General features: G+C 40.3%; 1 protein-coding gene across 1 annotated transcript in view; it reads right to left on the reverse strand.

Annotated features, from left to right (window-relative positions):
* Nucleotides 1-4162, reverse strand: part of aldh7a1 (aldehyde dehydrogenase 7 family, member A1) — a 54276-nt gene extending 50114 nt beyond the window's left edge. The window contains exon 1 of the mRNA XM_073069664.1: nt 3977-4162. Within this exon, the coding sequence (XP_072925765.1) occupies nt 3977-4162 (186 nt within the window). The remainder of the gene's footprint in view (nt 1-3976) is intronic.
* Between the last annotated feature and the right edge of the window lie 13180 nt (nt 4163-17342).

The raw sequence follows: 17342 nt of genomic DNA on the forward strand, positions 1-17342 counted from the left end.
TCTGTATTGTCTCTGTACTATTGAACAAATCAATGCCTTGAGAATGTAGCTAACAGTGAAAGTAAGCAATGTAGAGATAACGGTGGTAGACGGGATCGCGGAGTGGTGTGATGGTATGGGGACCAGTCAAAGCCAGGAAGGGGGACACGTGTTCCAAGGAGTAGACTAGAGCAAGTATGGGCTACTGAGCAGAAATACTGGTGGCGAACGGAGAAGCTAATGTGCTGGTGATAAGCGTTGCAAGCGGATAGGGTATGCTAATGTAACTGAGATAGGGGACCGGGTATGATAATGTAACTGAGATAGGAGACGGGGTATGCTAATTCGACTAAGATAAGAAATTACTATAAAGAATACTGTGAACTAGGGTTCGGCGGACAATTAGTGACTCGCTCATTAATTGTCTCAGCTTTTGTTTGCAAATAAAGGCTTAAACTTCTCGAAGAATCTTCTGCGTCTCCTGGTTATTTCAAGAAACCACGACAGGGTTTTGCAACCCAACTGGGGCAAGAAGTACATAATCAATAAGGGGCAAGCAGAACTTCAAGGTTCATCAACAGGGTTTGTGAAACTTTAACTTATATTGGTAGAAGAATGGGGATGATCATGCAAAAGTAGAAAAAAGGAATAAGATATATGAAGGCTACATAATAATAGAGAATTAAGTAACAATCTATCAACAGGACCATGAGGAACATAAAGACAAGATCATAATTATCATGTAAGCACAAAATGGGGCAATTAATATTGGTAGGCCACAAACACAAACAGCCCCATGGAAATGTGAGGTAGTGGAAATAAGGCTTGAAAGTGGAGAAGACAGGGGAGCTCAGTATTCAGGGATGCAAGAAAAAGGGGAAAAAAACTGAAGTGCGGTGGGAGTTTGGTTAAAAACATTGTCACGTTAAAAGAAAGAATTTATGCAAAAGGACAAGGACAGCATCCACTAGGTTAGAGCCGAAAAGTAAAAAGGGCAGGACCACTTCCCAGCTTATTCCAAACACCCGCAAGAGAGGGAAATAGAAAAACAAATCTGCAGAATTGCAGATAAGGTACAAGAAGTACAAAGTGGTGATTTTGAGTACTTTAGTTAACCAGATATTGCCTGGGGTCATGTTACAGTGGAGAGAAAGATGGGGGGGGAGAAATTTCTGAAACTTTTTTAGGAGAATTTCCTTGATTAGTAGATTTTTTTTGCATACTAGCAAGAAGGGATTGCCAGGAATGTCATTCAGGAATGGGGTTGGTCAAAGAAAAGGTCAGCACAAGGGCACTTCGGCAAAAATTATCTGCATACTATAAATTAGTAATTGAGGAGAATTAGGAACATTGTAAAAACAAGCTTATTAACTTCAATAAGCTGAGAAGTGACCTAACTAAGTTTACAGCAAATCAAAGATTGACAGAGACATCTAACAAATCATCAGTGGGAGATCTTTAATGATATAGTTTAGTTACATATTACCAGTTCAGCACAATCCTACAAGAGGGAAAGTTAAGGCAACAACTACAGCCAGGGATGCTTGACTGATGAGGGAGATGGAAAATAGGAAGAAACAAAAAAGGGCGTGTCAGATGGATGACAAGCAAATCCTTCAAGCCAGAACCAGTCTAATCAGCAAGGTGACTAAGGAAGAAAATAGAGCTGGTAACTACAGTATGCAAGAATAGAATAGCAGTTAACATAAAAGTAAACCCAAAAATCTCACCAACATGCAAGTAGTATGGAGGTATTATAAAGTCACTGGTATGCATCCCCACCCAGGTGGAGATTCCAAGCCTTTGTACTCTACAGAGCAAACAATATCCTCCATGAGAGTGTGCACGGCAATAATTTTTTTCTCTCTCTCCCTGGCAATGCCTTCAGGATAACTTCTGGTGGCAAGCATCTGCAGCACTGCACTGCAGGAGCTGCCTGTCTTTTTGAGGACCGTTACAGAGTCTGGGCTGTGGTCGTCTCCAGTCCGAATACCTCCTTGCCAGGGGAGAGTGGTGCTCTGGCTTGCCAGGGGAGAGTGGGGTGCTCTGGCTTGCCAGGGGAGAGTGGGGTCATCTGGCTTGCCAGGGGAGAGTGGTGCTCTGGCTTGCCAGGGGAGAGTGGGGTGCTCTGGCTTGCCAGGGAGAGTGGGGTGCTCTGGCTTGCCAGGGGAGAGTGGGGTGCTCTGGCTTGCCAGGGGAGAGTGGGGTGATCTGGCTTGCCAGGAGAGAGTGGGGTGCTCTGGCTTGCCAGGAGAGAGTGGGGTGCTCTGGCTTGCCAGGGGAGAGTGGGGTGATCTGGCTTGCCAGGGGAGAGTGGTGCTCTGGCTTGCCAGGGGAGAGTGGGGTGATCTGGCTTGCCAGGAGAGAGTGGGGTGCTCTGGCTTGCCAGGGGAGAGTGGGGTGCTCTGGCTTGCCAGGGGAGAGTGGGGTGCTCTGGCTTGCCAGGGGAGAGTGGGGTGATCTGGCTTGCCAGGGAGAGTGGGGTGATCTGGCTTGCCAGGAGAGAGTGGGGTGATCTGGCTTGCCAGGGGAGAGTGGGGTGATCTGGCTTGCCAGGGAGAGTGGGGTGATCTGGCTTGCCAGGGGAGAGTGGGGTGATCTGGCTTGCCAGGGAGAGTGGGGTGATCTGGCTTGCCAGGGAGATCAGATGAAGGGACGAACCACAAGGTATAGGAATGAACTGCGTGCCACCAGCCAGATCTTAAAACCCTCCTCAGGAGCCAGTCCTTAACAGGAGGGTATCTCGGATACGTTCACTGTTTCATTTCATGTCACATACAGGCTTATTTTTTTGTGTAGAGGCTGCTTCTGGACTTCCTTGCCTCATCTGCCTACCAGACAGGGTATCCCAGTCCCCCAGTGGAAGTCTCTCTACAAGGCAATCCTTTCTCCTCCTCCGCTGCCCCCCCTCCCCCCACTTTACATCAGAGGTCTGGGGTGAAGACAGCTGCACAGAGCAATGCCAGGCAATAGTTGTTAAGCTGATTCACAGATTCCCAAGGCTGCGTGGGGCACGGAGGAGTCCAATTACGTAAGGGTGCGGCCCCTTTCCGAGTAGATGAAGGGATTGCTCCTCTTTTCCACTGCATCACAGCACTCCCCTGACAAGTGCACGGAGGAGGCCAGGCCTATCAAGGGACCTGCTTGTCAGATGCCCCTGATTCTGGCTCACACTGGCCATCACAAGTCCAGGCTGCAGGCCAAGGAGAACACTGCCCCAACCAAACGCTTACCCCTCCTTGAGGCTGCAGTCATGCTTGGATGTCCCTGAACAGAGAGCAGTGGCTCCCCAGGTGAGTGCCTGAGGGTCTGCAATCAATCCTGAATAAGAATTATTGTATTTTAGTTTGAAGTATACTTGTAACTGCTAAGTTGAGAATGCTGTAAATATAATGGATATGTTAACATTTTAATGACAAACCTATACTTTAATGTGCTTTATCCATGAGCATCGAATAGTTCTAAGTGATTCCATTCTCCTATTCATAAACCAAAAATGTTACTGACTTTACCAGCAGGTACACATTCAAAGAATTCTGTAACTCTAACCATTAATCTGAGCATTTATGGCATTTGGCAATGTTTAAACGCAAGGGTTAGCTGACTTTCACACTTACAGCAACACATCGGTACAGTATCGCACAGTATCCTATTAAGATTTTTAGACAAAACACTCATGTTGACAGCAGACATTAATTGGCTGCAAACTAAAGCTCACCACTAATATAAAGCTAACTTGATTTGAAGTCAACTAAAATTTGCGCTTCGAAATGTTGTTTACTCGCTCTATTAATTGGATTTTTGGAGAAGGCGGCGGCGGGTTGGTCCATAAATCACATTATTCAAGTTTCGTGGGAGATTGCACAAAGCGGGAGAGAAATACCGTTCCAAATCAGCAAACTAGTTAGTCGTTCTGAGACTGCCGTGTGCTCTTTCTAATAATAGCCGAGCCAGTCGGTTTGTGCACGTCGCAGCGCAAGCTGGCTGCCCTGCTTACCTCGCCTCTCCCGCCCCAGCTCCCGTTGAACACGCCGAGGTTGTCTTCCTTCAGGCCCAGTTCTTTCAGCCAGCCGTAGTTGGGCTGCTGAATGAGAAGGCTAGACATGGCCGCAGACGATCTCCAGTCCCAGAAAGCCTTTCTTCGCAGCAGAGGCCAGGCTAAGGACAGCGTCACCCTCTGCATCGTTATGGCAGACCCACGCAAGGAAAACGGCAGAGGACTCGCTAGTAGTAAAGCCGAAAAAAATCCTAGCCCTGAATCTGTGATTGGTAGAGGCGAGTACCACCCATCCACAGGGAAGACGTGATTCTGAAAGGGGCCGGAACTTGGTAACAGTAGCTCGAGTGAAAATATGATACTTCAGCTCCATATAATTTGCATAACTTCTCTGTACTGGGGAGTTACATTAATAAACATAAATTTGTTTTCAATTGCACCCCCCCCCGGCTCATTGGCCATTACTAAAGTGCGTTCGGACAACTCATTTCCTGCACAAAATTCTCCTCACTCCAACACTAGTCAATTCCTAGACACTGCTTCATTAGAGACATAATAGGAATCTCTGATCTACGGGCTGTTCCCGGGGACCCACACCGAGACCAACATCCGGTGCTGCTGGCAGATCATCAACTCGGTGAAAGACGCTCTCTGGTCGGCCCGAAACTTGGTCTACCAGCACACGGAGATGTCCGTGGGGGAATGCTGCCGACTGGCATATTCTCGGCTGCAGGAATACAATGCTGAGGGACGCAATCAAACTCGGTGCAGCCACCGCAAGGGCCCGGTGGGGAAGGACCACAGTCTAGGGTCCTTCTCCCGTGGGAGTTGAGGTGTGAGGGGTTGGGGGTATACCCCCTGAATGTAAATATGAAAGAATAAAGTGCCACGTGGGTGGCAAAACATTAGAACTTTGAAAATGTAAAGACAGTAATGGTACCAACTGTAAAGAATTGAAAGTCTTTGAATGGTTATTGTATATAATTTTATTTTGGAATAAAGTATATTTTGTTTTAAAAAAATAATAGGAATTTGACCAAATGAATCTGACACCTTAAATCACAGAGGGAAGGACTGCATGATATGGGAGATCGGGGAATCTTCGAGTGTCTGTGGAAAGTACACCCGGCTGAGCGCGTCCAGGAGCTCGACCCAGGGAGCATTGCAGTTTTAATAAGTCATGCCTAAGGTTCAGGCTGCAGTTAGCTGCAAGTCGAGCAAGAAAGGTAGAGAGGCGAGGCAAGTAGTGCAGGATTCTCACGTGGCCTTTCACCTTGAAAACGAGAATACTATTGTGAACACTGATGGGGGAGGGATAACTGTGGTAAACTATGTATAACTAAACTATGTCTGGACACGCCCCTCTGCTGACTGCTCCTGTGGCTCCTCCTACAGACCCCTGTATAAAGGCAATTGGGGCACTGCTTCCTCCACCCCTCCCCCCAGTCTTAGACATGTCGTGCTCCCTTTTCGCTGTTTAAAAAAAAGCCTATCGTTCACTTCCAGTCTCCGAGAGTTATTGATGGTGCATCAATAACGCTTCAGAAAAAAGGAGCAGCCCCTGTATCCAAGTACTTTAAACCAAGAGTGGCTCTGAGGCGCGGCAGGGAAAGGTGAACTACCTCAGGACTGCAGTGGTGGGAGATTTGATTGGCAGGATGGGGCAGCACAATTTGGGGAGAGCAGATAGGAGATTTTATGGTGGCTTAGGAACTCCAGCATAACAACTTGCCCTCCTGAAGCCTCCAGGATTGAGGGTGTTTTTTTTTCTGAGCAGTTGCAGAACATTCACGAAAGAGAGGGTGAGCAGCCAGCAGTCATCGCACACGTTGGCACGGATGACGGGTGGAAAAATGAAAACAAATATAAGGACATAGCTGGGACTTGATCTGAGTTACACGGAAAGGTTGAATAGGTTAGACTTTATTCCCTGCAGTGTAAGAGAATGGGGGGGGGGAGATCTTATGGAGATATGGAGGGGTAAACGCATGTACTTTTTCCCCTAAGGTTGAGCAAGACTAGAATTACAGATCATAGGGTGAAAGAGGATGTATGGAACAAACTGCCAGTAGAAGTGGTGGTTGTGGGTTCAACTGCAATATATAAAGGAAGTTAGGATAGGTACATGAATGATAGGAGCGTATTAGATTATGGTCCGGGTGTGGGTAACGGTACTAAGCAGAAATACAGGTCAGCATGGACTAGACCGGTCAAAGGGCCTGTTTCTGTGTTGTATTGCTGTATCGATGAAGGACTGTGGAGTCAATATTAGAGTTAGGAAATAGGTTAAAAAGCAAGACCTAAAGTGTGGTAATCTCTGGATAACTCCCAGTGCCATTTACTAGTGTGTGTAAGCATAGAAGGATATAGTGCATAAATGTGTGGCTAAAGACAGGCAGCAGCATGCTGGAAGCAAGATAGACTGAGATTGCCATAGTGCTAAGGGCTTAGATAGGGTGGACTTTGTTAAGCATGTTCAGGAAAGTTTCCTCAGGCAATTTATAGAAGGTCTTAAGAGGGGAAAAAAGCAAAGTTTGGTCTACTCTTGAGAAATAGGGAAGGACAAGTGCCTGGGGTGTTAATGTGGAAGTACTTTAAAACCTGTGATCATAGTTCTATTAGTTATAAATTAGTAATGGAAAGAAAGAAATCTGGACCACAAGTTAAAGTTCTAAATTGGAGCAAGGAAAATTTTTGAAGAGATTAGACAGGAACTTGCAAATGTTGATTGGAGTAGGGTGTTTGTAGGCAAAGGGACAAGATCAGCAAGTGAGAGGCTTTTAAAAGTGAAATAACAAGAGTACAAGGCTTGCATGTTCCCGTTAGAGTAAAGGGCAAGGCTGGTGGAAGCAGAGAACCTAAGATGGTGAGGGATACTGAGGCTCTGGTCAAGAAAAGGTCAGGTACAGGCAGCTGGTGAAGTATAGGCAGAGAAGATTAAGAGAATCCAAAAGAAAAATTATCAGTATATTTAGAAAAAAAAGTAATTAAATAACTAAGTGGACATTTGTGTGTGGAGTCACAGGAGATGGGTGAGGTCCTTAATGAATATTTCTCTTCTGATTTTACAGTGGAAGAAAACATCAGAACTTGAAACAGTCGATGGGAATGGCTTACGGATGATCCTGATTACAAAAGAGAAAGTTCTGGACATCTGAAAATGTACAAAGTTAAATAGATCTCCATGGCCTGCTCAGAACACTGCGAGAAGCAAGACAAGGAATTGAAGGACACCAGTTGTTGACCACAGGATTGCTGGGTGGCTAAGGTTATGCTTTTATTTAAGAAGGGTTGTAAAGAAAAAGCTGAACTCCGCCTCCCGCTTTCGGACATGTAAGACTCAGTTACTTACTGTCCGCCTTTAATCTCTCCCTTTTCCGATTTAAACTTTGAAATTTCAACTTTATTCTGTCGAATTTGTACAGCAATAGTTATGGCTACTTCGAAAACCACCAGACGAAATCCGGACCTGTCTAATGGGAAATTTAAGAAGACCGACGAGTACGCAGAAGAACCCCCTTGGGTCAAGAGATTAGAATCTCGAATCAGCAGTATCTGCACTGAAATAACACAACTAAAAGTGAAATTTGAAGAAAAAATTGACTCTTTGAGCCTCGATCTTAAAGAAGTTAATCGAAATGCGGCTGATCTCTCTTCTCGCCTGGAAAAGGCTCAAAAAAGAATCGTGGATTAGGAAGCTTGATCACGTCGGAATAATATTCAAATTGTTGGATTAAAAGAAAAATCAGAATCTGCCGACACACTGGATTATTTTGCTAAAATGTTTCAGTCTTTATTTCCAGAGGTTTGTCCGCAACTCCCGGAGATTGAATCGGCTCACAGAACCAGTGTTTTAAAATCTTTGGATGAAGGTAAAAACAGGCATATAGTTGTACATTTTCTCCATTTTAGAGATAAGGATCGTATTATTAAGCTTGCAAGAAAACAAAGAATATTTTCATTTCAAAGCTCAGAAGTCCATTTCTTTTAAGGTTTTCCACGCAAAATTGTAAAACAACACGCTGCCTTTGGTCATTCTTTGAAACTAGCCTATGAAAAGAAGCTTTTTCCAATATTGCAGTATCCAGCAAAATTAAGGATCATTATTAAAAATTCTGGAATTCGTATTTTCCATGATCCAGCTGAAGCATTGCGTTTTATTAACTCTTTGTCTGACGAGTCTGATGGTGAATCTGAAGTTTGAAGATTGAATGATTTATAATAGTTTGATTGTCTCGTGGTGTAAAGTGAAGAAATTGGAAGATCTGATGGTTATAAAAGTTTTTATCTTAAAATGTATTTTTATCCGAAAAAGTCTGGTTGGGGGGGAGTTTAACCTCTGAAGATATAGCGGGAGAACTGTTGAAAGACTGCAGATAATTCTGAATCATTTAGACTTTTTTTTTCTGTAGCATCTAAATGTACCAACTGTTTTTTTTTCTTCCGTATGCTTTTGTAAAGTTTCTGTTAAGTCATTATCTGGTTTTTCTTACATTTTAAAGAAAGACTGGACAATTTAAAGATGGCGATTGTTTTTTCTTCTGTGCAAATATTTCAATGATGACGAATTTGAAGCCTGAAGTTGAATGACTTACAATAGTTTGACTGTCTCGCGGTGTAAAGATTGATAAAATTGGAAGATTTGATGGTCACAGAAAGTCTTTATTTTAAAATATATTTCTATTTTTGGAAAAGACTGGTTTGGAGGGTTTTAACCTTAGAAGACATAGTGCAAGAACTGTTGATAGGCTGTAGTTAAGTTCGAACCATCTAGAACTTTTTTTTGCTGCATTTAAATGAATTATTTGTCTTTTTTTATTCCGTAGGCTTTATTGAAGATTTTTTTAAAGTAATTATTTGGATTTCCCTGTGTTTTAAAGACAGATTGGACAATTTAAAAATGGTGATTGTTTTTTTGTGCAAATATTTCAAAAATTGTTTTGGATGTGTTTTTCTTCCCTTATGTAATATTATAAAGGTTACTTGCAAACTGAAGGTAATTTGGTTTTACAAGAAAAACACTCTCCTTCTGAGTTAATTATACTGAGATATATGCTGACTGTAATGAGATTTGTACTCGGTAGAGGGAGATAGAAATTACTTTTTAAAATTTTGTTTATTCAGCTAGGTGGAGTTGAATTTGCGTCTATACTTTTCTTGGGGCTTGCGTCGATTGACATCGACTTGTTTCTGGGCTTTGTAGTTTGGATGTTTTTTTTTTCTTTTTTTTATCCCCATTATGGAATCCCAGAGCACACATTAATTATTTTTATTGTTGTTCATCTCCGCCATTTTCAATCACTTTATCCTGACATGCGTCAATCTACTTTTTTTAGATACAACGTTTCATGATGACATCAAAACAGTTAAATGTTTTAACTTGGAATGTTCGTGGTTAGAATCACTTCATTCAAGAAAACATTTAAAGTTATAAATTGATTCCAGCCTGATATAATTTTTGTTCAAGAGACGCATATCAGGTTATGTGATAAAAATCGATTTTTTTAATTTTGGAAGGGCCCTCTATTTCATGCAAATTCCCAGAGCAAAACTAGAGGTGTCTTTATTTTTATCAATTCTAATATTCCTTTTAATCAGGAAGATATTATAGCTGATATTAATGGTAGATTTTTAATTGTTAAAGGAATAATTTGTAATAAGAAAATGGTTTTGGTTAATATTTATGGACTAAATGTTGATGATTCCTCATTTTTTAAAGCCATTTTTGCTCTACTACCTGATTTAAATGAATATATGTTATTAATGGCTGGTGATTTTAATACTTGCTTAAATCCTTTAATGGATAAGTCATCATCCAAATATCAACTTCCTAACTGTTCTGCATCACTTATTAATTCTTTTTTAATTGATTATGGTTTTATATTTCTGGCTATAAAATAATAAGCCCTTAGCTTCCCAACTAAGAGCAGTCAGAGCTAAAAGACAACTTTTAAAGATTCATAAAAACAATGGAGATATAATAAGTAACTATGAGGATATTAATAATACTTTTCAAGATTTTTACTCTGATCTTTATAGATCTCAATTTTCTGCAGATTCCTCCAAAATGGAAGCTTTTTTACATAAGATTAAATTTCTACAAATTTCTGGTGAAGATCAACAGATGCTTGATACTCCAATTACCGAGCATAAAATTCAGAAAGCTATTTCATCAATGCAATCAGGTAAAGCTCCCGGACTTGATGGTTATTTGGTGGGATTTTTCAAAAAATTTGAAAGATTACTTTCTCTGTATCTTTTGGAAATATTTCATGAGTCCTTTGAGAAGGGTAATTTACCTTCTTTTTATGAAGCATCTATTTCCTTAATTCTTAAAAAAGATAAAGACCCTGTTGAATGCTCATCATATAGACCTATTTTGCTATTAAATGTGGATGCAAAAATTCTCTCTAAAATAATGGCTAACCACTTGGAAAATATTTTAATTAAAATCATCTCTATGGATCAAACGGGCTTTATTAAAGGCTCTTTCTCTAATGTTCGGAGATTGATGAACATTATTTATTCACCATTATCTAAGCAACCTCAATGTGTTATCTCTCTTGATGCAGAAAAGGTATTCAATAGAGTTGAGTAACCATACCTGTTCAAAGTATTTGAAAAATTTGGTTTTGGTAATAATTTTAATAGATGGATTCAAATTATCTATAAGAACCCTATTGCCACAGTCATTATTAACAATTACAGGTCTTCTTTCTTTTCACTTTCTCGTGGTACTAGACAGGGATGTCCATTAAGCCCTTTATTATTTCATCTTGTATTGGAACCTTTAGCTATAACATCATGGGAGGCCAAAAACATTCATGGTATTTCTATAAATGGAACCATACATAAGATTTCTCTTTATGCAGATGATCTTTTGATTTTTATTTCAAGTCTTGAGGAATCAATTCCTAATCTTTTGGAAACACTTAGAGATTTTTGAAAATTTTCAGGATATAAACTTAATTTGAATAAAAGTGAATTATTTCCATTAAATGCTCCTGTTAGTACATATAATGATATTCCTTTTAAAATTATTAATACATTTAGATATTTAGGTACTATAATTACTAAAAAATATAAAGATCTTTATAAAGCTAATATAGTTCCTCTAGTAGACTCCATGAAATTACTATTTTCTAGATGGAATCCACTTACTCTTTCTTTAATACGTCATATCCATGCTGTTAAAATGATGTTTTTACCTAGATTTTTATATATTTTCCAAAATATACCTATCTTTTTAACTAAAAAATGTTTTGATCAAATTGACTCTCTTATTTCTTCCTTTATTTGGAACAATAAGAGACCAAGAATCAACAAGTATCATTTACAAAAACCCAAAAAAGATGGTGGACTTGCACTTCCTAATTTAAGACTGTATTATTGGGCTGTGAATATTAGACAATTATGTTTTTGGTTATACTGGCTCGATAAGAACCAAAAATCACTTTGGGTTGATTTGGAATTAAAAGCTGTTAAACAATGTTATTTAACTTCAATATTAGGAGCTCCGTTACCTTTACAGCTCTCTAAAATTCCAAATTTAAAGTTTTACCCAGTTATTAAACAATCTTTACAGATTTGGATTCAGTTTCATAACTTTTTAAATTTTAAACAATTTAAGTTGTCTAGTTTTATATATCGAAACTTTTCATTTAAACCTTAATAATCGACCCCATTTTTTTCCTATGGAAAAATAAAGGGATCCGTTTTTTTTACAGATTTATTCTGTGATGGTCGATTGATGATTTTTGAAGAGTTAATTAATAAATACTCTCTCCCTCATACATATTTTTTGCAATATTTTCAGGTTAGACATTTTTTACAACAATATTTACCTGAGTTTCCATATTTACAAGAATCAGATTTGTTGAATACCATTTTGAAATTGAATCCCTTAGTGAAAGGTTCCATTAGTAGAAATTATAATTTAATTTTGTTACAAAAAGAGAACCTATCACTAAAGGTTAAACAAGATTGGGAGAGAGAACTCAATATGACCTTTGTGAATGAAGATTGGGTTTGAATTTTGAAAAAACGTAAATTGTTCTTCTATATGTGCCAATCACTGTTTAATTCAATTTAAAATTGTCTGTCGTTATTATTTAACAAAGGAGAGACTATCTAAAATATTTCCTAGTGTAGATAATCACTGTGATAGATGTAAAACTGAAGTAGCTACTTTGTCACATATGTCCTGGTCATGTTCTTCATTAAAACTGTTTTGGAAATCTTTATTTTCTACAATCTCTAAAGCTTTGAAAATTAATTTTGGGCCTGTGCGACTGAGCTGGGAGAACCACTACAGCGCATCTTCAACATGAGCCTGGAGCAGAGAAGAGTACCCAGACAGTGGAAAACATCTTGTATTGTCCCGGTACCGAAGAAACCACAACCAAAGGAGTTGAATGACTTCAGACCTGTTGCCTTGACGTCGCACGTGATGAAGACCATGGAGCGGCTGATAATACAGAATCTGAGGCCACAAACCAGGCACGCCCGAGATCCTCTTCAGTTTGCGTATAAGGAGAAGGTGGGAGTGGAGGATGCTATCACGTATTTACTGCACAAATCCCTCTCTCACCTAGATGGGGTCAGTGGTGCTGTGAGGATTACATTCCTGGACTTCTCTAGTGCCTTTAACACCATCCAGCCCAAGATCTTAAGGCACAAACTAACGGAGATGGGAGTAGACTCTCACATGGTGGATTGGATAGTGGACTACTTGACAGATAGACCTCAGTATGTGCGGTTGGGAGACTGTAGGTCTGACACGGTGGTCAGCAGCACAGGAGCGCCGCAGGGGACCGTGCTCTCTCCGGTCCTGTTCACCCTGTACACATCAGACTTCCAATGTAACTCGGAGTCCTGCCATGTGCAGAAGTTCGCTGACGACACAGCCATAGTGGGGTGTGTCAGGAATGGACAGGAGGAGGAGTATAGGAAACTGATACAGGACTTTGTGATATGGTGCAACTCAAACTACCTGCGTCTCAATATCACCAAGACCAAGGAGATGGTGGTGGACTTTAGGAGATCTAGGCCTCATATGGAGCCAGTGATCATTAATGGAGAATGTGTGGAGCAGGTTAAGACCTACAAGTATCTGGGAGTACAGTTAGATGAGAAGCTAGACTGGACTGCCAACACAGATGCCTTGTGCAGGAAGGCACAGAGTCGACTGTACTTCCTTAGAAGGTTGGCATCATTCAATGTCTGCAGTGAGATGCTGAAGATGTTCTATAGGTCAGTTGTGGAGAGCGCCCTCTTCTTTGTGGTGGCGTGTTGGGGAGGCAGCATTAAGAAGAGGGACGCCTCACGTCTTAATAAGCTGGTAAGGAAGGCGGGCTCTGTCGTGGGCAAAGTACTGGAGAGTATAACATCGGTAGCTGAGCGAAGGGCGCTGAGTAGGCTACGGTCAATTATGGAAAACCCTGAACATCCTCTACATAGCACCATCCAGAGACAGAGAAGCAGTTTCAGTGACAGGTTGCTATCGATGCAATGCTCCTCAGACAGGATGAAGAGGTCAATACTCCCCAATGCCATTAGGCTTTACAATTCAACCGCCAGGAGTAAGATATGTTAAAGTGCCAGGGTTGATTGTATTTAATGTATTTAAGTAAACTACTTAAGAACTTTTTAAAAGCTATTATTAATGCTTTTTGAGAGAGTGATTTAGATGCATATCATATTTTTACTGAGTTAAGTATTGTATGTAATTAGTTTTGCTACAAACAAGTGTATGGGACATTGGAAAAAATGTTGAATTTCCCCATGGGGATGAATAAAGTATCTGTCTATCTATCTATCTATCTATCTATCTCATAGACTAACTGTTCTATTTGGAATAGTTCCACATCATATTCAGGGTATTTCATCTTCAGATCAACATGTAATTGCATTTGTTACATTGTTGGCAAGAAGGGTTATTTTATTAAAACGGAAAGATGTCTCTTCCCCTACATTAATTGAATGGTTTTCTCAAGTAATGTTATGTCTCAGTTTGGAAAAAATTAGAAGTAGAACTCTTGAACTTCGATTTGATTTTGAGAGTGTTACGAAGGATGAACAACTCTGATGGGCAGAAGGGTGCAGAGTCACCCATGCCCTCCACTTTTGGAGAATCGCAAATTGCTACTATTTCGATGCTGTTATCAAGGAAGTAAGAGAGACAAAGGACATCTGCCAGGGCAGTTGTTATTGATAACAGCTCATGAAAGTTAATGGGCGAGAGACACAGCTAAGAGTTACCCAGGGTGGATCGTATCCTAGTGACAAAAGAGGAGATTTACTGCTATTCTCTTTTGGAGAAGGATTGTTTACTTGGTACTGTTCTATTCATTGAAACCCCTCGGGACAACCAGAGTGGGCTGGTTTGATGGGTTACATCATCCCAACCTGATTGACACCTGAGACCCCGTGAGTGGGGATAAAAGTGAGGTCTGGGGTAAACACCCCTCAGACGCACCAGGAGAAACGCTAGTGAGCAGCAGAAACCCATGAGACAGTGTGGGACATCGGAGACCAAACGAAGGGTCGGTAAATTTTAACTCACAGTGTTTATAGCGAGACCGGTGGGGGCTTGTGTGTGCGTCCACCCTTGCCTGGGTGACGAGTCCACCACGGAAGAACGGTCTAGCTAAAGGACGGAGGGGTCACACTTGAATGGCCACAACAACGACACATCGACGGATCGAAATCGTAAAGGAAGGTTGGCAAAGACCATAGCTGTTACTATTTGCGCGCTCTCTTTCTCTCGTCTCTCTCTCTCTCTCCAACAATTGCAACACATCGACCGACAACTACCGCAGCCTGCATGAACTGAACTGAACTTTATATTCCCATCTGACAATTCATTATCCCCTCGGCAACGATAGATCTTGTTTTATTATTGATTATTATTATACCCCGCACTTTTAGGTTTAGTATTGCTAACGTATATTATCTGTATATTTGCATTGATATTGTTTTGTATATTTTTGCTAATAAATACTGTTGAAAATAGCATCACCGGACTCCAACGGACACTTCTATCTTTGCTGGCAAGACACCCAGTTATGGGGTACGTAACAAGAGAAGATGGGGTTCTTTTGCCAATTATTACCATTTAATTTGAATTATTCTATATGGTTTCCTTTCAATTTTATTATCTTTTTTAAAAAAAAAATGTGAATTGGCAGTTGATGACTTTTTAAAATATATTTAGATGATCGCTAAATGTATTGCTTCCGGGGGTTGATTCCTAATGGGGTTTTTTGTAGTTAATGGGTTTCCCCCCCTTTTTTCTGTATAATTTTTTTTCATTTTTATATATTATGATTAGTTTTTTTCTTCAGCTTTACTAATTGTATACATTTCAATTTGTTGAAGTTTTGTATTACTCTATAGTTGTAGAAGATTATGTATCAATAAAAAGATTCTTAAAATGAAAAGAAAAACCTGGGAAGTGTAGACCAGCTAGCCCAACATCTGTGTTAGCTACTGGAGGGGAATCTGAACAATTAGATATGCATGCCCTCGGAAAGACAGGGGTTGATTAGGAATAGTCAGCACAGCATTGTGTGAGGGAGATAGTATTTCATGAATTTGATAGAATTTTTTGAAGAAGTAACCAAGAAGATGGATGAGGGCATGGTAGTAGATTTAATCTATATGGACTTCAGTAAGGACACGGATAAAGCTTTCACATAACAGACTTGGAATTGCTTGGGATCCAGAGTGAGCTAGCTAACAGTGTATACAATGACTTTGATGCTAGGAAGCAGACGCTGATGGTGGAAGATTGTTTCTTGGGCTGGATGTCCATGACTAGTGGTGTGCCTCAGGGGTCAGGTTGAGCCCATTATTGTTTTTCATCTATATGAATGATTTGGATGAGAATGCACAAGATGTGGTTATTAAGTTTGCAGATGACACTAAAATAGGTGGTGTCATAGACAGCCAAGATAGTTATCGTTGTGACTGTGATCTTAAGTCACTGAAGAGGCATTGAAACAGGTGATAGAAAAGTCTTTATTCGTCACAATAAGTAGGCAAACAGTCAGAGAATCTCTTGGTAGAAAAAGTATAAAATGAGCACCACATTTTATACCCTTAAGATCGAAGGTAAATGCAAATAATTCAATATAATTTCCATAGTTACAATGATTACTTACTTCAATATTTTGAGTCTGAGTTACATATCTGTAATGGAAGACACCTCTGAATGTTCAAACATCTTTGCTGGGACAAAATAATTCACAAGAATGGTCTTAAAGCTTCTGAAGGCTGAGAACCCAGATACCCAAAATTAATGTGAGTGCTGACTCTCTGAGTACACAAGTATCCCAACCGTTGTTAGATCAAATATACCTGTGACCATGTCTGATGTGGTCTGCAAGCTTCCTTGAATTTGGTCACAGTGGTGCAAAATAACATAGCCTATATTGCCTGCTTTGGTGTAGAGCAATTAACATGACCCCATTGTCTAATATTTGACTAATACATACAAGGATGTCTCATGGTCACTTTGCTTTGCAACTATGTCCCCTGAACATCCAGTTCCCTGCTGTGGGCCAACAGTCTCTATAGACAGTACTGTTTCTTCATAAACCTTTCCGACTTCAATCTGTTTGGCAATTTACATTAAGAACATTGTTTCCTGTTTGAATTAATAGCTATTATTTTTGCAGAATTCCTACTATATATCCCATTCTTGACCCCTGGAAAGAAATCTGTCCCCAGAATGCCAAATTTCAAGGAGGATATAATTAAGTAGGGGTAGCAAAAATGCTCTTTGCTTAGAATCTAATTTCCAATTACTCGACTAACATGTCTCTCGGTGGATCTACATCTGCACATTCCATCTTCCCTAACTGGCTATGTTGAAGACTCTAGTAGTGATTGCAATAAAAACATTCCAGATCTTTGATCACATCTTTTTCTTGAATACATTTTTCCTTGATAACTTTAATCAGTCTTTAGAATGCAGTCTCTCTTAACACATTCCTTGCTGTTTCCTTGCCATCACAGTATACATCACAATCTTTGCCCACTTAGTCTCTGTATAACTGAAACTATCAGACAGTCTGGCTGTCAGTAATTGTTGTGTGACCAAGGGTACGAGCCAGGTAACTTATTTTGTCAACATTTTCCATGCCATGATAGAAAATTGTCAGAATAATCACAAGTCTCACAGTCTACTGATGTGTCTACAAGATGGTTTGGGGGTGGTCTCAGTTTGAGTAGCGGTAAGGATATCACCCCAAAGACTTCTCCTGGAGTGTCCTTACATTCACTAGTGCAACCACTGAAAGGGCACATCTCATTTAGGTTCACTCCCATCCAGGCTGGAGTGACGGCCTTCACTGCTCTACAA

The sequence above is a fragment of the Hemitrygon akajei genome, chromosome 2, assembly GCF_048418815.1.
Source record: "Hemitrygon akajei chromosome 2, sHemAka1.3, whole genome shotgun sequence".
NCBI classification, from domain to species: domain Eukaryota; kingdom Metazoa; phylum Chordata; class Chondrichthyes; order Myliobatiformes; family Dasyatidae; genus Hemitrygon; species Hemitrygon akajei.